General features: G+C 40.5%; 1 protein-coding gene across 1 annotated transcript in view; it reads right to left on the reverse strand.

Moving 5' to 3' along the window:
* Window positions 1-1,525: 1,525 nt before the first annotated feature.
* The window catches only part of cab39l (calcium binding protein 39-like), a 40,474-nt gene continuing 21,910 nt past the window's right edge, over window positions 1,526-20,089 (reverse strand). Inside the window, exons 2-9 of the mRNA XM_062060951.1 lie at window positions 12,319-12,440; window positions 12,087-12,251; window positions 11,903-12,021; window positions 7,326-7,494; window positions 6,845-6,904; window positions 6,710-6,775; window positions 6,497-6,640; window positions 1,526-2,605 (exon numbers count right to left, since the gene is read on the reverse strand). Of these exons, the coding sequence (XP_061916935.1) occupies window positions 2,426-2,605; window positions 6,497-6,640; window positions 6,710-6,775; window positions 6,845-6,904; window positions 7,326-7,494; window positions 11,903-12,021; window positions 12,087-12,251; window positions 12,319-12,420 (1,005 nt within the window). The 5' untranslated portion in view covers window positions 12,421-12,440 and the 3' untranslated portion in view covers window positions 1,526-2,425. The remainder of the gene's footprint in view (window positions 2,606-6,496; window positions 6,641-6,709; window positions 6,776-6,844; window positions 6,905-7,325; window positions 7,495-11,902; window positions 12,022-12,086; window positions 12,252-12,318; window positions 12,441-20,089) is intronic.

A 20,089-nucleotide genomic window follows, 5' to 3' on the forward strand; every position in this document is an offset into this window, starting at 1 on the left:
CACAGCATGATGCTGCCACCACCATGCTTCACTGTAGAGGTGGTGAGGAGCAGTGCCTGGTTTCCTCCAAACATGAAGCCTGGATTTCACGCCAAAGAGTTCAATCTTTGTCTCATCAGACCAGAGAATTTTGTTTCTCATGGTCTGAGAGTCTTTCAGGTGCATTTTGGCAAACTGTTTACTGAGAAATGGCTTCCGTTCGGACATTATACCATACAGGCCTGATTGGTGGATTGCTGCAGAGATGGTAGTCCTTCTGGAAGGTTCTCCTCTCTCCACAGAGGAATGCTGTAGCTCTGGCAGAGTGACTAACAGGTTCTTGGTCACCTCCCTGACTAGACTAAGATGAATGCAGCAATGTACAGAGACATTCTTGATGAAAACCAACGCTTCCCATCAAATCCGATGGACCATGAGAGGTGCTGCAAAGAGGAATGGGCAAAAGTGCCCAAAGACAGGTGTGCCAAGCTCGTGGCATCGTTTTCAAAAAGACTTGAGGCTGCAATTGTTGCCGAAGGTGCATCAACAAAGTATTGAGCAAAGATTGAATACTTATGTACATGTGATTTTTTTTAGTTTGAATACATTTTCAAGTTTAAACTAATCCATCCATTTTCTACCGCTTATTCCCTTCGGGATCATAAGTAAATAAATTCCATTTTGTCTATGAATATTCTCATTTATCCAGGTCATTGTACTCTCAGGGTATTCAATCAATTGCAACTGGTCAGATCAAAGTCTAGAACTAGATCTGACCAATTTAAGTCTATGAGCATGAACTGATAGCCTACTTGGATGAGAGGCGAAATGTCTTCTAAGACAAACCTAACAGCCCAGCAGGCACAAGACATTAAAACAACGCTGAAAACTTGTAGAATTAAGTCCTGACAGTGAGCAACTCAAACATAACGTTGAAACATGTTTTTTGACGACATTTAATCAATGTTTAGTTCCGACCGACGTTGATTTGACCATTGAAATTTGGTCATTTTCCAACCAATATTCTACAACTCAAATACAACGTTGAAACAACATGCTTTTTGACAACATTTATTCAATATCAGGTTGATTTGGCCATTGAAATTTGGCCATTTCCCAACCAACAGCTTGGATCCAGCGTTAGAAGACATCAACGTTGTCTCAATTTACAAATACAACTATTTTGCAACGTTGTTTCAAAGTCAGTTTAAAAGAAACTTATAATCAACGTTGTATCAATGTCTTGTGCCTGCTAGGAGTCCAGTTGCGATCAATTGAATGCCCTCAGAATAATTCAATTTTGGAAAAGGGTTGTATCATAAAATGTGGAAAAAGTCAGTACTTTCCGGATACACTAAGTCTAAAACTAGACCTGACCATTCGAAGTCCATGAGCATGAACTGATGGCCTACTTGGATGAGAGGCAAAACGTCTTCTACGACAAACCAGTTGCGATCGATTGAATGAACGATGAATTACACATTTTTTTACACCATTTTTAAGAAGTATCGGAGTGTTAGGGGAACGCCTACAAATGAGCCACATACACACACCTTGTTGAGTTCCCATCTTTTTATTGATTCTCAGTGTTGTATACAGTAAGGGGTGTGCAGTGGGGAGACACCCGGAAGATAATGTTTCATGTTTTGCGGCATGAAAGTGATGAAACATCCGCTAGCCTATAAACTTGAGTTCTTAAAGCTTTTGCACATTTTGTCTACTTCATGTTTCATAATGTTACTGAGCAAGCCTCAATTAGATTTAATCGTGGTAAACTCAGCTAAAAAGGAGATAATAGAGCAGATTGTCTTGAGAATGACGCTTCCCCCTTGAAAGACAAACACAAAAAAAAAAAACACTGCAAACTAAAAATGGCACTTCTGAATTTTTCACTCAACATGAACAAAATCATCTAAATCATAAGAAAAAGGACAACTTCACTCACTTTCTTTACGCACCATCTAATAAACGAATTCAACACAGAACATTGATGGGGGGGGGGGGGGGGGACACCTTAACAAATGATTTAAAATACAGAAAGTGCTGAGGCGTGGCAAGAAGAGTCAGTGATGTTAATTAAGGGTCAGCCCAATTAAAAGGCTTTTTCCTTTGCAAATCAAGAGTCGATCACTTTCTTGTTGGCAGCGTTTGGCGTACGTTTAGTAAGACGACGCCCACACGTGAAAGCTGGAAACACTTCTGGTGTTCATGTAAGCAGAATGTGCAGCGACGTCGTTCCCAAAAGGGATTTGACCGACTTGATTAATAAAGTTTGGTGTTGGACCATCAGAGCTACATGCTAACGAGCAAACGTGAAATACGAAAGACAAGTGATTGACGTCTATTCTTGCACTCGTTTTTAGTGGAGCAAAAGAACAAATACAAATATGTTGATTTTGTTTGAATAGTTAGTGTTTTTTTGTTTTTTTTTTTAAACAGGTGTGCTCTAAGAAGCAGGTTTCTTGAGATCCTTGATCTGTTTGATTAAGTAGGTCTTCTCGTCGTTGAACTGCTCGTCGTCCGAGCGGTCCTTCTGGAAGAGGTTCAGGAAGTCGATCAGTTTGGTCTGGTTCTTGAGGAGAATGTCGATGATGGGCTGCGTCTTGTTGGGGTTGGCGACAAACACCTGAGGAACACGTCGAAAAGTAGTTCACGCGCCATTTAAAGATCCAGGGGTGGGCGATACGCATACTTGCCAACCTTGAGACCTCCGAATTCGGGAGATGGGGGGGGGTTGAGGTGGGCGGGTTTGGGGTTGAAGTGGGGGTTTGGTGGTAGCGGGGGTGTATATTGTAGCGTCTCGGAACAGTTAGTGCTGCAAGGGGTTCTGGGTAATTGTTCTGTTGTGTTTATGTTGTGTTACGGTGCGGATGTTCTCCCGAAATGTGTTTGTCACTCTTGTTTGGTGTGGGTTCACAGTGTGGCGCATATGTGTAACAGTGTTAAAGTTGTTTATACGGTCACCCTCAGTGTGACCTGTATGGCTGTTGACCAAGTATGCCTTGCAATCACTTATGTGTGTGTAAAAGCCGCATATATTATGTGAGTGGGCCGGCACGCTGTTTGTATGGAGGAAAAGCGGACGTGACGACAGGTTGTAGAGGACGCTAAAGGCAGTGCCTTTAAGGCACGCCCCCAATATTGTTGTCCGGTTGGAAATCGGGAGAAATTCGGGAGAATAGTTGCCCTCGGGAGGGGCACTGAAATTCGGGAGTCTCCCGGGAAAATCGGGAGGGTTGGCAAGTATGACGATACGGCCTGGAAAATATATTGTGATATATCGCATCCTCCTGCGATAACGATATGTAATTTACTTTATTTGGTACATAAATAATAGAAACATTTCAACATGGCTTACAAAGGCTCCTAGTTTGGCTGCGGACGTTTCCAGTTGTGTTATTTTATTGAAACTAATGATCTTAAGTGTCATAACACCTGGTTACTTTCTGTTCTAGCATGTTTTTATCTATACTTCTGTTCAAATGTACTAAGCACTTATTCCTCTGTTAGTTTTGGGGGACACTACACATTTGGGGAACTATTCAATACTAAGTAGTTACAAGGGCAGTATCGGTCATTCATCCATCCATTTTTTTCTACCGCTTGTCCCTCTCGGGGTCGCGGGAGTATTGAATTGATTAACGTGGACCCCGACTTAAACAAGTTGAAAAACTTATTCGGGTGTTACCATTTAGTGTTCAATTGTACGGAATATGTACCGTACTGTGCAATCTACTAATAAAAGTTTCAATCAATCAATCAAAACCAGTGCTAAATACTTCAAATTTTCTAAATCATTGATGTTAAAATTTTAGATCACAATTGTAATCAGACAAAAAGACAGGATGGCGGTCTAACAAGATCAATTAATATTTTAATTATTTCCTACTGTTAAGTTCTGACTTAAAGGCCTACTGAAACCCACTACTACCGACCACGCAGTCTGATAGTTTATATATCAATGATGAAATCTTAACATTGCAACACATGCAAATACGGCCGGGTTAACTTATAAAGTGCAATTTTAAATTTCCCGCTAAACTTCCGGTTGAAAACGTCTATGTATGATGACGTATGCGCGTGACGTCAATGGTTGAAACGGAAGTATTCGGACACCATTGAACCCAATACAAAAAGCTCTGTTTTCATCTCAAAATTCCACAGTATTCTGGACATCTGTGTTGGTGAATCTTTTGCAATTTGTTTAATGAACAATGAAGACAGCAAAGAAGAAAGTTGTAGGTGGGATCGGTGTATTAACTTTGAGGTGGACAGCAGACGCGCTATCCGACGCTAACCGCCCACCGCACGGATGATCGGGTGAAGTCCTTCGTCGCTCCGTCGATCGCTGGAACACAGGTGAGCACGGGTGTTGATGAGCAGATGAGGGCTGGCTGGCGTAGGTGGATAGCTAATGTTTTTAGCATAACTCTGTGAGGTCCGGTTGCTAAGTTAGCTTCAATGGCGTCGTTAGCAACAGCATTGTTAACCTTCGCCAGGCTGGAAAGCATTAACCGTGTATTTACATGTCCATGGTTTAATAGTATTGTTGATTTTCTGTCTATCCTTCCAGTCAGGGGTTTATTTCTTTTGTTTTTATATGCAGTTAAACCAGATGCTATCACGTTAGCTCCGTAGCTAAAGTGTTTCGCCGATGTATTGTCGTGGAGATAAAAGTCACTGTGAATGTCCATTTCGCGTTCTCGACTCTCATTTTCAAGAGGATATAGTATCCGAGGTGGTTTAAAATACAAATCCGTGATCCACAATAGAAAAAGGAGAGAGTGTGGAATCCATTGAGCCAGCTTGTACCTAAGTTAAGGTCAGAGCGAAAAAAGATGCGTCCTGCACTGCACTCTAGTCTTTCACTCTCACGTTCCTCATCCACAAATCTTTCATCCTGGCTCAAATTAATGGGGTAATCGTCGCTTTCTCGGTCCGAATCGCTCTCGCTGCTGGTGTAAACAATGGGGAAATGTGAGGAGCCTTTCAACCTGTGACGTCACGCTACTTCCGGTACACTCAGGCAAAGTATATTGTTGATGTAGATGATCATATCTGCTGCACAGATTTACTTTAGAAAAGACAAGTGTGGGATACTTGCCTTATTTGTAATTGATTTTATTTAATGTTTGGACATAATTTAAAAAAAAACAGTTTTCTTTTAAGTAATATAGAAATGTATTGGAGCCGTTCATCTATTTTATGGTAGATTTTAGTTAATTATAGAACTGGCACCCAATGTTATTAAAAAATATTGATTATTAATCGGGAATCGATTGTGAATTGATTAGTTACCCGCAAGAATCAAATTAAATCGAATCGTATGGTGCTCAAAGATTCACAGCCCTACAAGTCTGTTTCGCATACGTTCATTTACTTGTGTCAGGTACAACGTTAGCGATCAATATTTGTTTCTACAGAGTTTGGTGAATATATATGCCTTTGAATATAAATGCATGCAAAGTTTATTCCGTTAAAATCTAATTTGGTAAGCTTAGGGTTGTACGGTATCCCGGTATTGGTATAGTACCGCGATACTAATGAATCATATACCGTACTATACCGCCTCTGAAAAGTACCGGTCCGCCAGACTTTGAATATGACCAATGTATGATTCTGTACCGACTTGGTATCAGATTGACACCCAAATTTGTGGTATCATCCAAAACTAATGTAAAGTATCAAACAACAGAAGAATAAGTGATTATTACATTTTAACAGAAGTATAGATAGAACAAGTAGATTAATAATTCATTTTCTACCACTTGTCCTTAATAATGTTGACAAAATAATAGAATAGAAAATGACACAATATGTTACTGCATATGTCAGCAGCTAAATTAGGAGCCTTTGTTTGCTTACTTACAACTAAAAGACAAGTTGTCTTGTATGTTCACTATTTTATTTAAGGACAAACTTGCAATAAAAAACTTATGTTTAATGTACCATAAGATGTTTTGTAAAAATAAAGCCAATAATGACATTTTTTGTGGTCGCCTTTATTTAGAAAAGTACCGAAAAGTATCAAAATAATTTTGGTACCGGTACCAAAATATTGGTATCGAGACAACACTAGTTAAGCTTTTGTACAAGTTTAAAACAATCGCAATGCTAATATCATTAGCCTGTCAAAGGGCTCGTCCATTGTATGTTAGCATTCAGCTAACATCATAAGAGCCAATGTTTATTTCCACGTCAAGCCTCAATTATCAGGTTAGTTAGAAGGTAAATACAATAAATTACAACATACATTTCTTGAAAATAAAACACATTTCATACTTAATATTGTATGGCATTCAATGTAAAGAAGAAGAATATTTTTAATAAGAAAAATGAGCAGATTGTGAGTTGGTTTGTGTCTCACAATTCAAGCCACTGGTGTACTGGAACTTGAGTTTGTTGACATAAACAGGTTGTCCAACATTTGACTCTCCACTGCCCCCTTGTGGAGGAACGGTTACACTAAGGTGGGAAATAGAAGTGCAGTACTTCCAGGTGTGTGTGTCGGTCCTACCTTGAAGACGTGGAAGGCCTCAAACTGGATGTTGCCACTTTTGTGTCTGAGCAGGTTCATCATCATCTTGAGGTTCTCCGGCTTGCTGATGTAGAGCGTCATCACCGTGAAGTTGTGTCGGTCCAACAGCAGCTCGCCCAAAAGCTGCGGGAGAGGCTCGCCAGGTCACGTGACAAAGCGTGCGGCGGCCATTGCTGGCGGGTGCGTACGAACCTTCAGAGACTGCCTCTTGGTGACGTAGTTCTCAGAGTGCAGCAGCTTCTCGTAGCTCGTAAACACCTGCAGAAGACACACGGCGGTTCAACACACGGCACGCCGTTTGGATCGGGCTGGTCCGCAATCACTCACGGCATCGTAGTTCTGCTCCAGAAATAGCGCCACCAGGACTTTGTGCCTCGTCAGCAGATCCTGCAAGCGAAACCAACCTGCTGAGTCTCACATCACAAAACGCTCCTTAAAAATGCTTAGTGGCCACATGTGTGGACAGCACCTTTTAGCTCTTATTTCCAAAATTGTGTACACTACTGAATTGGGGTCTTATGGCCGCTTATGTGGACACTTATACTGCCATCTGGTGGTGTCAGAAGAGTATAACATACAATGGAATTTGGGGGAAAAAAAGTGTAAAAATAAGAATAAGCATGTCACTAAACATGAAGTACACGTTTGTTACTTATGGACTAAGTACATCATATCAAAAGATGATTCTTAGTTTTTATTCTAATTAGGGTCCAATAAGCGCAAATAGCAAAGAGAAATAAAAAAAAAAGCATGTAAACAAACAGCTTGGGAAATGGTCGGGGGTTGTGGAAAAGAGGGGCCGAGGTACCTTGAAGGTGGCGAAGGCGTCAGAGGCGATGTCGAAGGTGGACATTTCCACGTAGCTGAAGAATTTTTGGAAGTGAGACGAATAAAGAACTCCCTTGGCGAGCGGCTCGTGGCGGATACACTCCCTCAGCATGATGCCGCAGTTGAGCGCCACCTGCGGTGCCTCGTACCTTCAAACCCAAATGGATCTGAGTCACTGACGCAGTTCTAGTGTGTGTGTTTTTTCTCTCCTGGTTGCACCAAAAACCTGACATTTAACTCTTCCTGTGGGGTCCAGCTCTACCGTGGGGTCCAAATTTTGAACGTCACAAACAATGGTTCCCTCTAATTTTTCATGTGTGTGAGCAAACGCAAAAACTCCGAGCATTAAGTGGAGCCCATGTGAGCAACATCAGACGTGCACACTGTGGCTACACCAGAAGCACACCTGTCCCAAACCTGACTAAATAACAAGTTCAATCTCCATCCATCCATCCATTTCCTACCGCTTGTCCCTTTTGGGGTCGCGGGGGGTGCTGGAGCCTATCTCAGCTGCATTCGGGCGGAAGGCGGGGTACACCCTGGACAAGTCCCCACCTCATCGCAGGGCCAACACAGATAGACAGACAACATTCTCTTATTATTATAATCAAATGACCGCAGTCATTTCCATGAGGTTATTTTGTAATATAAGTGTTTAGGCCCACTTACAATGACAATAACAAAAAATATTGTTTTTCATGAACTGTGTACTTGTTTTGTTTGTCTGGGTGGAGGTCCTGCTTTGGAAATAATTTGTACCCCTTTCAGACATTGCATTTAGTTCCCATTAAAACATTCACATGTTGCACAATGAGATGTAAGCAGGGGATCATGTGTACATTCCTGCAACTTCCTGTTTGTAAGGAATATATTTTTATTAGTATTTACTTAATATACTAACAGCATTTCATGATTAATATTTATAAATTAAGATTCCTAATAAATGACACTAGAATAAGCACATATTTGATTGGTAAATCATAGTGTAACGACCTGGAATGACACTTTATGTGTGGTGTTGGAGTTGTCCGACTTTTTATGTGGCTGTAAACGCATCACTGGCTAAGTGCCATATGTGCATGTGTTGGCGCAAGTGAGAAAGAGCGAGCGGCCGCTGTTGATATAACAAAGTTGCTTTTGGTCTGGTTTGTACTGCAGAAAATGACCACTTTTGCTAGATATAATTTTTTTTACTAATGTTTTGGTGATGTGTTTATGGCCGACAATAAAGAGTTTTGCTCAGTAAAGTGATCGATGGAATTCATGTCCTCTAAACGTTACAATATTTGAACAATGATGACGAAAACTGTTTTCTCTGTCGTGTCCGTGTCGTGTCGAAAATTGTTATGTGCTTATTTTTTTACTTGATTTTGTGCGTGGCATAGATTTGCCGTGCGCAGAGGACGCTTGAGCAGTGCGCAATTGCACAGGCGCGCACCTTAGAGGGAACATTGGTCACAAATCCAAAGCGTTGAAACCAATAGAAAGTTAAAGTTAAAGTACCAATGATTGTCACACACACACTAGGTGTGGCGAAATTATTCTCTGCATTTGACCCATCACCCTTGATCACCCCCTGGGAGGTGAGGGGAGCAGTGGGCAGCAGCGGTCACCGCGCCAGGGAATCATTTTTGATGATTTTACCCCCAATTCCAACCCTTGATGCTGAGTGCCAAGCAGGGAGGTAATGAGTCCCATTTTTATAGTGTTTGGTATGACTTGGCCGGGGTTTGAACTCACAACCTACAAGTGGCCTCCTGTAGGTATTTGCATTTAATTTTTTTTCTAAACTGCTCCCATGGAGATCAATTTCCTTGTCCTTGGTGTCTTTATGACAAGTGGCCAAATATACATACTGCAGTGTGTGTATTGGGAATTATTTCTGGGGAGACTATAGCTGATGGTAAAAAATCATATCACAATATTTTTTGTCATTTCAATGAAAATCAGTATGTATCACCATATACCGTATTTTTCGGACTATAAGTCGCAGTTATCTTCATAGTTTGGCCGGGGGTGCGACTTATACTCAGGAGCGACTTGTGTGTGAAATTATTAACACATTACCGTAAAATATCAAATATTATTTAGCTCATTCACGTAAGAGACTAGACGTATAAGATTTCATGGGATTTAGTGATTAGGAGTGACAGATTGTTTGGTAAACGTATAGCATGTTCTATATGTTATAGTTATTTGAATGACTCTTACCATAATATGTTACGTTAACATACCAGGCACGTTCTCAGTTGGTTATTTATGCCTCATATAACGTACAGCCTGTTCAGCCTGTTGTTCACTATTCTTTATTTATTTTAATTTGCCTTTCAAATGTCTATTCTTGGTGTTGGGTTTTATCAAATAAATTTCCCCAAAAAATGCGACTTATACTCCAGTGCGACTTATATGTTTTTTTCCTTCTTTATTATGCATTTTCGGCCGGTGTGACTTATACTCCGGAACGACTTTTAGTCCGAAAAATACGGTATGTATCACCATATAAATGAAATGACTATTTCAATCAGGGGTGTCAAACTAATTTTAGCTCAAGGGCTGCATGGAGGAAAATCTATTCCCACGTGGGCCGGAATGGTAAAATAATGGCATGATAACTTAAAAAGAAAGACAACTTCTGATTATTAACTTTGTTCTATTTTGGCCAAAAATCCAACAAGCACATTCTGAAAATGGACACATGACAAATATTGCTCATGGCAAAACACTTCTGAGGAAAAAAATGGTACAGTTTCAAAAACACCATGAAGAACACAATGTATTTACAAAGCCATTAAACTTTAAGCACTTCCTGTTTAGCATTCTCATGTCGGCATTTTACCATGAAAGACATGTTTGGAAAAGCAATCGAACCGCCGCATTGGTTTTTTGAATGATTGAAACTTGTATTAGTACATTGCAAAGGAAGAGAATACATTATATGAAACAGTACAGTACATATTCCGTACAATTGACCACTAAATGGTAACACCCGAATACGTTTTTCAGCTTGTTTAAGTCGGGGTCCACGTTGATCAATTCATGGTAAAATTCATGGTGACTGTCAGAATAATTGTATCTAAGTTATCACAAACCTTTGTGCTTCAATGAGTTCCCGGCGAGCAGACAAAAGCTGTCTTTGATCGTACCAAGCAAAAGGCTTGTAAAACTCCACAGTGTAGGATGTGGAGCGACATTGAGGGTGTCAGTTTCTTTGATGTGTTGTAATCCACAGGAAGATTTTGTCTTGACCCGAGATCTACAAAGCGGAGAGGAGGCAGGGCCTGACCCCCCTCAAGGCACCTTTTCTTTTAACTGTTTTACGACCTTTTCTTTTAACTGTTTTGTAACCATAGGCGATGGCTGTTTACAACCCCCTTCCCTTAGAAAAACAGCTGTTGCCATGTAATCAGGGAAAGTCCAAATAAAAGGAGGCGTACAATCTTTCGTCAGAGCATGGGACGACACAGTGTTTACGCGTTTCTCCTCAATTGAGCTAAATTGAATTCTGTCTGTTTAATTCCTTGCTTCTTGTCTTGTTTAATATATGTCATCAGTGTTTGAACCTGACAGTGACATCAGCAACTGCCACAACACATTCACACTCAGTGTGACCTGTATGGCTGTTGACACACACATTCACTTGTGTGTGTGAAAAGCCGTAGATATTATGTGACTGGGCCGGCACGCAAAGGCAGTGCCTTTAAGGTTTATTGGCGCTCTGTACTTCTCCCTACGTCCGTGTACACAGCTGCGTTTTAAAAGTCATACATGTTACTTTTTGAAACCGATACCGATAATTTTGAAACCGATACCGATCATTTCCGATATTACATTTTAAAACATTTATCGGCCGATAATATCGGCAGTCCAATATTATCGGACATCCCTAGTTGCGGCAAAAAGTGGGGCACAAATGTTCTTCTTTCCCAGAGGGGCATAACAGACAATAATTGAGAAGCACTGTCGAGCTGTGTTGGCCCTGCGATGAGGTGGCGACTTGCTGAGATAGGCTCCAGCACCCCCCATGACCCCGAAAGGGACAAGGGGTAGAAATTGGATGGGTGGTTTAATAGCATTGTAGTCTTAAACATGACACTTGTCAATTTAAAGTATCAATATATATAGTTGCATATTACACACACACACTATTCGAGGCAGAAACGTGTTACAAAGTATACAGTAACAAACGTGTCCGCATCATTCAATTTACTGCGTCATGAGCTTACCTTAATGAATTAGTGTGGACACTAAGTGTCGCCAAAAAACAATTCCCACTCCAACTTAAAGACGGCATAAATTAATTCCAGACGGTAATAATAAAAAGGTTAGTCTGATGACAAGAGTGAGACGTCTTTTGCACCATGGCCACATATGATCTTTGTGCTGCACGGTGCAAAGTGTTGATGTTGCTGCAGTCGTCTTTAGGAGGCTAATCTTATGTCTTTTAGAACACGGACAAATGAATGGTATCAAAAGTTTTCTCTTGTTGCCAACGAAGAAAAGTTTTTTTTGCAATACGCGTCGCTATGGTCTTATGGCCCAGCCCCAGGTCAGACTTACCCGTTCAGCAGGATAAAGAGAACTTCCTGATGAGAGCAGAAGTATTCCACAGTGGGACACCGGGTTCCAATCTGCCTCCTCAAGATGTTGTTAAAGATCTGACACACGTCCTTCTTGCCCTGAAACCGCAAAGCAGACCATGAAGCGAGCCTCGGCGCGACGACGCGTTCCTTGCTCCTCTCACCTCAAAGTCGATGACGTGCAGGTGCTCCACCATCGTGATGAGCAGGCCACTGTTGTAGAGCTCCTGGGCCAACTGGGCCACCGTCTCCGTCTGCGGCTCCTTGTCGTTGCTGCCGTACAGGATCTCCTTCATGGACACCAGACACTTTGACACCTCCTCGGATGCCTGCAGGACAGACCAGGTGCTTGTATACCTGACCTCGACAACTTATTTCTCACCGGCGTCCTCCTACCTTGTCCGTCTTTTTGTCCTGCTTAATCAGCACGTTCAAGTTCTCCTTCAAGGTCTTGACGAGCTCCATCGGAGTCTTGTGGGATTTACCGAACAGAGGCATGATGGATGCACACTCAGGTCCTGGGAAGTGCACACGTGACAATAAGGGTAAGGCCTGGACTCAAGTTTGCGTCCTTACTAACATTTAGCATTTTTAGTGCGTAAGTACGGTGAATAATCTGAAAATGGAACACACTCGACCCAATAGTGAGTGTGCCTATGCAAGCAGTCCTGCAGTGCGTTGGACTGATTGATTGATTGACACTTTTATTAGTAGATTGCACAGTACAGTACATATTCCGTACAATTGACCACTAAATGGTAACACCCAAATAAGTTTTTCAACTTGTTTAAGTCGGGGTCCACGTTAATCAATTCATGGTAAAGCATAAGCACACAAGGATAGTCTTTTTATTCTATTTTAGTCATTTACAAAAAGGTAAACGTGGTAGGCTATAGGGTACTAGGAACTAGCAGATACACATCAGCTAAGCACACAATAGCACATGAGCTAGACCAGTGTTTTTTAACCTTTTTTGAGCCAAGGCACATTTTTTGCATTGAAAAAATCCAGAGACACACCACCAGCAGAAATCGTTAAAAAAACAAAACTCAGTTGACAGTAAAAAGTCGTCGTTGCAATTGTTGAATGTGACTTTAAACCATAACCAAGCATGCATCAATATAGCTCTTGTCTCAAAGTAGGTGTACTGTCACGACCTGTCACATCACGCTGTGACTTATTTAGAGTTTTTTGCTGTTTTCCTGTGTGTAGTTTTAGTTCTTGTCTTCAGGCATGTGATTTGACCACAATGAAAAAGACTGAAAAAATTTCCGGGGGACAAGGGGGGCAAGGCCCCCCGAAGCTCCTGGTTTTTCACCAATTTAACATGCTAAAATTAACAAAGACAGCACCATTTGAAGAAAATATTTTAGTGTTTAAAGACATGAAAACATCATTAATAGAACATACATAACCCAATTATCCTAATGAATCACAGTATATGGTTCAGTCCCAACAGTATTTAGTCACTAATATTTACATCTTGTGTTCATTTCACATCCACAGGTGTCACATTGATCAGTGTTATTATCCACAGTTTATTTACAGTATTACCACATTACTTCAGTTCATGTAATGTAAACATTTCATTCTTTTCACCAAAATAGGATATACATTTATGAAAATAATTAAACATGTTTAGTATTGTTTACTCATATTTGAAAATAGGAAATAATAATAATGTGAGGACACTGACATATTGCATGAAACAAGTGTGAAAATATTTACCTTCAAGACACTAAATTGGCCCTAGTGTGTGAATGTTGTCTGTCTATCTGTGTTGGCCCTGCGATGAGGTGGCGACTTGTCCAGGGTGTACCCCGCCTTCCGCCCGATTGTAGCTAAGATAGGCTCCAGCACCCCCCGCGACCCCGAAGGGAATAAGCGGTAGAAAATGGATGGATGGATTGTTACACCACTGACAATAGTTTCAACAGACTACATAAGAACGTAATATTACAAAATAGTATTATATGCAAATTTATTTCAAATAAATTGTTAACTGGAATCAATAATGCGACTCTTTGAATTTCTGTAATTTCATAATATATTTTCACGTGGCTTTTTATTTTCAGAAAAACCCATTTATATTTCGCTAAGCAATAATTGGTTAATATTTAAAACAAACATGCGTATTTCGCAAGCAAATATTTTTTAGCTTACCTCATTATTAACAACCCTGTCTGCAACTGAAGTGGGTTGTTTGGGTGGATCTTTCCTCTCGATGTAAACAAAGGACGAAGTCCGTAAGGTTTGCTCACTTTCGGTTGACATCCAAAAGTACCAGCTAGTGAAAAGTGTGTTTTCCTTGCTTCAAGTTGTTTCATATGTTTTTGGCGTTTCGCATGTACTTCTAAAGCCTTGAAACCTCGTGATCCATAGTCAATATTATCATGACACCACGCGTACAAAACCTTTCCGGGACAATCGATTTTCCGAATAAAATCACCGAACAAAGTCGTAACTTCCTTCTTCCCAACAGTATCAGTGATTACCCTTTCCATCCAGTCCCATCAAAACTTATTTTTGACATGTTTATCAATTTCTTTTACTCGTACAGCGTCCTTTCTCTCGAGAACCGACATTGTTTGCATATGGGAAATGGCCGTAGTAACCATTATGAATGATGACGTTATTAACGTCATCATTCATAACAGATGTCCTGATTGGTCACAAGGAACATATCGACCAATCAACTACGACGTAATATAAACTACGTCTTGAATCTTGATTTAGGGTCGGAAAAAAAACGGAAAAACGGGAGATAATTTTTTTTTTTCCCCCGAGATTAAAAAAGACGGAATTCCGACTTTAGACGGAAAAATCACATGCCTGTGTCTTGCACTCCTATTTTGGTGGCTTTCTCTCTTTTTTTTTGTATTTTTCCTGTAGCAGTTTCATGTCTTCTTTTGAGCGATATTTCCCGCATCTACTTTGTTTTAGCAATCAAGAATATTTCAGTTGTTTTAATCCTTCTTTGTGGGGACATTGTTGATTGTCATGTCATGTTTAGATGTACATTGTGGACACCGTCTTTAGTCCACAGTAAGTCTTTGCTGTCATCCAGCATTCTGTTTTTTTTTACTTTGTAGCCAGTTCAGAGTAGTTTCGTTCTGCATAGCCTTCCCTACGCTTCAATGCCCTTTCTTAGGGGCACTCACCTTTTGTTTATTTTTGGTTTAAGCATTAGATACCTTTTGACCTGCTGTTTCCGACATCTACAAAGCAATTAGCTACCGGCTGCCACCTACTGATATGGAAGAGTATTACACGGTTACTCTGCCGAGCTCTACACAGCATCGACACTCAACAACAACACATAATTTGCAGACTATAATTACTTGTTTGCAAAAAATATTTTTAACCCAAATAGGTGAAATTAGGTAATCCCCCACGGCACACCAGACTGTATCTCACGGCGCAGTGGTTGAAAAACACTAAGCTAGACATACGTAATACGTGTCGTAAATAGAACAATATTGCAGTCTAAAGAACCTAATTTGTCAACATAAACAAGTATGAACTTATTATAGTTGCTCATTACTTAGCACAATGGTGCCCGGGGGCTGCAAGCGACGTGGCAAGGTCATTGCTGGAGACTACCAGAGGACAGTGCAGTGAAAAGGCAGCAAACTCCTTCCCTGTCTCTCATGGACACACACCTGTTGTTGACTTTTGTTGGACGGACTGGCTGTGCTATCGCGTTTGAGAGCATCAAGGTCGCGGAACAGAGACACGCTGCAGGCTTACTTACACATATGCACCCACGAAAAATACACGCCACACACACAAGTACCACACCCCCATCCCACACCTTCGTTACCCCACGTGGTATGATGGAACACTGAGCAGCGCCCCTAGTGGCTGGCAGCTTCGGACCGGATCCCCGCCCTCTCACCTCTCATCACAAGTCTCGAGTTGTATGTCCTAATATGTATGTTTTCCTCGCTCCAGACTGGGCCCCCCCAATTGGAGCCCAGTCTGAGATGAAGTGAAGTGAATTATATTTATATAGCGCTTTTTCTCAAGTGACTCAAAGCGCTTTACATTGTGAAACCCAATATCTAAGTTACAATTAAACCAGTGTGGGTGGCACTGGGAGCAGGTGGGTAAAGTGTCTTGCCCAAGGACACAACGGCAGTGACTAGAATGGCAGAAGCGGGGATCGAACCTGGAACCCTCAAGTTGCTGGCACGGCCGCTCTAAAGGAAAAGATCGACTTTTTTTTTTTTTAAACTCATCCTCCCCAAGCGTTTACCTTTTCCCACCTTTTACAGGGCACCACAAGTGCCGACCCATCATTGTTCCTTTTCTGTAATCCTGTACAATCTTGAACAGGTTTGTGGTGAAAATGAAATTTTGTTGTACTTGTGCAATGACAATAAAGTGCATACCATACCAAATGTGGCCCGCCAAAGGGTGGTTTCCCAAATTTAAAGGGGACTTTCCGCAAAACCAATTTTTTTGTACATATTGGTACCTGCTGCATAATACCCAAAAACTTTAAATCAGGGATACCTGAAATAATTTAAAATCAAACCATGGAGACATTGTGGTAGGGGTTTAACAGTACACAAAAATTTCGGTTCGGTAAGTACCTCGGTTTGGTTCATTTTCAGTACAGTAAGAAAACAACAAAATATACATTTTTGGGTTATTTATTTACCAAATTTGCAAAATCTTCCACCAAAAATATTTTTCTTAGTGGAATATTTGATGTGAAGTAATCAGAACCTTGGATAGGTCAATAATTCATAATAACATTGATTTTGATTCAATATTATGTTTTGAGCAATGACAGTTTGAAAAAAAAAAAAAACAGCTTTGTTTTATTAGTCAACATTGCAACATTTTCTAAATTACATTTAACCTTTTTCACTTTTGTTATGTTTTTGTTTATTTGAATAGTATTTTTAGAATGTGCCGTGGGCCTTTAAAACATTAGCTGTGGGCCGCAAATGGCCTCCGGGGCACACTTTTGACACCCCTGCTATAGATAATAAAAAATTAAATCTGATAAATCTATGGATAAAAGCAGAGCATGGCGACGCATGCGCGTTAATCATAACACTCTCGCTCTCTCTGTCTCTGCCCCTCCCTCACGAATGCTGCGCGCACACCTTCACAATTTTTTTTGTTTTCAACTCCTTCTTAACCCTGAACGTACATTGAAAATACACGCAACCCTAACTCAAAATGCCGGACATTTGAGGCATTTAAGAAACTCCGCCCGGACAGCCCCGAAAAAGAGAACATGTCCGGTGAAAAGAGGACGTATGGTCAGTCTATCGTAGCCCGGTCGCTGCTAACATGCCGTGTGTTGTGCCTCGGTGTGCATTGTTTACACGACGTGCGTTACGCTACTTAATATGTCCGTGTGGAAACTCGTTCGGTACACCTCCGAACCGAACCGGTTCAATACAAATACACGTACCGTTACACTCCTACATTGTGGAGACTTTTATCAAACAAGCATGCCTTCCTTCATACTTCAGGCAAATGTGCTATTTGGAATTTGCTCTTCTGACCGGTGACGTCAGCGGATTATCCATTTATTGTATACATTTACCCAAAGTGCTTTGTGCGAGTCCGCCATTGTAGTCAAACTTATTTTTCTCTATCCTCTTGTGTGGGGCAGGGTGGCTCATACATGCACGTTCTTCCTCCACTGTTGCCATTTTTTTCATAAATTGTAGCATATACTTACATTAGATTAGTTTATTTCAAAGGGGACAATGCAATTTCATAAAACACATGACTACACATGGTTAAAAAAGCCAGAATTACCCAGAAGGCTGTCAAGTAGACTCCATATGGAAGCGTAAAAAACTACAACAAAGATGACAGGGAGAGGACGCGGTCGAAGTGGAGGCACGTAGATAAAACCGCACACAAAACCTCCTGAAGAGACGGTCAAAAAGCGGCTTGGAGATGGCCTGTAAAACATAATCTATGCAACATTTTGACCAAAGAACGACCCTCACATGTTATATAGACCACAAGGAAGTGTTTTCAGTATAGAAAGAAGATCATAGTAAGACCCTTTAATACAAATTCATACTGACCTCTTTCAAACTAACAAGGAGTGTGCCGATAGTCCAATATCATCAAAAAAGACTATCTACATATATAATTAAATCTAAACTATCAGAACTAAACTCTGATATAACCGTTCCTGCAGCGCATTTGCTTGTGCAGAGCTAAAAAAGCCAGTTAACATTTAAATGTCCAGCATAAGGTTGGTCTTGTCTTGGAATTATTTTTTTTTTACACATTTCATTTACAAAAGTAGCTAAAGGGCTCCAAGGCTAGGCTACTAGAAACTCATGACCATTATTGCTTCATAAAGCATAAAAGGTGATTACATCATACACAGAGATGGAACTACAAAGCAGGGCTAAAAACAGGAAATAGATTAAACTAGCAACACAGGGACATATGGAGACATTGGACAAGTTTTGAAGTGCTGAGTGTTCATTGCACGGCGTTCTATTGTACTTCTTTCTGCATTGTTCAACAGCTTGAAAGAAGCTGGAACAAATGACGATTTGAGACAATTTGTTTTTGCACTTTGTTATACAATGTCTTCTTCCTGATGGGAGAAGTTTGTGATCTGAGAACAATGGGTGAAGAGCATGTTGTTGCTTGTGTTATAACTGACTGGTTATACCAATAATCTATTGACTCATGTTTCATTCCAATTAACTTCATTGCGCTTTTCTTGGTTTCGGTTTGTTAGGTTGACAAACAACGCTGTGATATCATATCTTATTAAGCTCTCTAGGATACAAAATGAAAACACCATACAGCCTTAGTCTAAACTAGCAGCTACACAACAGCTAAGCACACAAGCTAGACATACGTAATAAGTAGATATGTCCGATAATGGCTTTTTTGCCGATATTCCGATATTGTCCAACTCTTAATTACAGATGCCGATATCAACCGATACCGATATTTACAGTCGTGGAATTAACACATTATTATGCCTACTTTTGTTGTGATGCCCCGCTGGATGCATTAAACAATGTAACAAGGTTTTCCAAAATAAATCAACTCAAGTTATGGAAAAAAATGCCAACATGGCGCTGCCATATTTATTATTGAAGTCACAAAGTGCATTATTTTTTTTAACATGCCTCAAAACAGCAGCTTGGAATGTGGGACATGCTCTCCCTGAGATAATCCTGATACCCACTACAACTATGGGAAACACTGTTAACTTTGACTTTCACAAAGTGCTCTTTTTTTTTTTTTTTCCAAACATGCCTCAAAACAACAGCTACAAAAACAATGAAGGCACACAGCTTCAGTCCAGAGTATACTATAAACTGGGCTCAATCTGCCCTGTTCTTAACGTATTCGTATGAGTAACAAAAATGTGCAAATAAAAACAAGAAAAGGCACAAAAATAAAAAACTGCTTCAGTCTAGACTAGTAGATAACACAGCCATTCTTTAAAGTGCATGGGGGAAAAAGGCACAAAACATAAATAAAACAGCTTCACTCAGTCCAGACTATTAGTCTATTTGTGCAACAGATGAAGCTCAAAGAGTGGGCTAATTCTTTTTCTCCTTGTCATCGCGTGTGAGAGGTAGATTTTTCTGAATGAAAACAAGCATCTGCAAGGGGTTCTGGGTATTTGTTCTGTTGTGTTTGTGTTGTGTTACGGTGCGGATGTTCTCCCGAAATGTGTTTGTCATTCTTGTTTGGTGTGGGTTCACAGTGTGGCACATATTTGTAACAGTGTTAAAGTTGTTTATACCGCCACCCTCAGTGTGACCTGTATGGCTGTTGACCAAGTATGCTTGCATTCGCTAGTGCGTGTGTCAAGCCGTAGATATTATGTGACTGGGCCAGTACACAAAGGCAGCGCCTTCAAGGATTAATTGCCGCTCTGTACATCTTCCTGCGTCCGTGTACACAGCGGCTAGGGATGATGTTTGATAAGGAATTATCGAGTTCGAGCCTATTATCGAATCCTCTTATCGAACCGATTCCTTATCGATTCTCTTATCGAGTCCAGATAGGTTGTTGTATATGGAAAAAAACACACAATATTTGGTTTAACAAAAGCTCACTTTTATTATATAATAAAAAAAAATTAATCTAATAAATAAATACATATTGACTGTTACCCACCTAAAAAAATAAAATAAAATAAATA

The sequence above is a fragment of the Entelurus aequoreus genome, linkage group LG01, assembly GCF_033978785.1.
Source record: "Entelurus aequoreus isolate RoL-2023_Sb linkage group LG01, RoL_Eaeq_v1.1, whole genome shotgun sequence".
Taxonomy (NCBI): Eukaryota; Metazoa; Chordata; class Actinopteri; order Syngnathiformes; family Syngnathidae; genus Entelurus; species Entelurus aequoreus.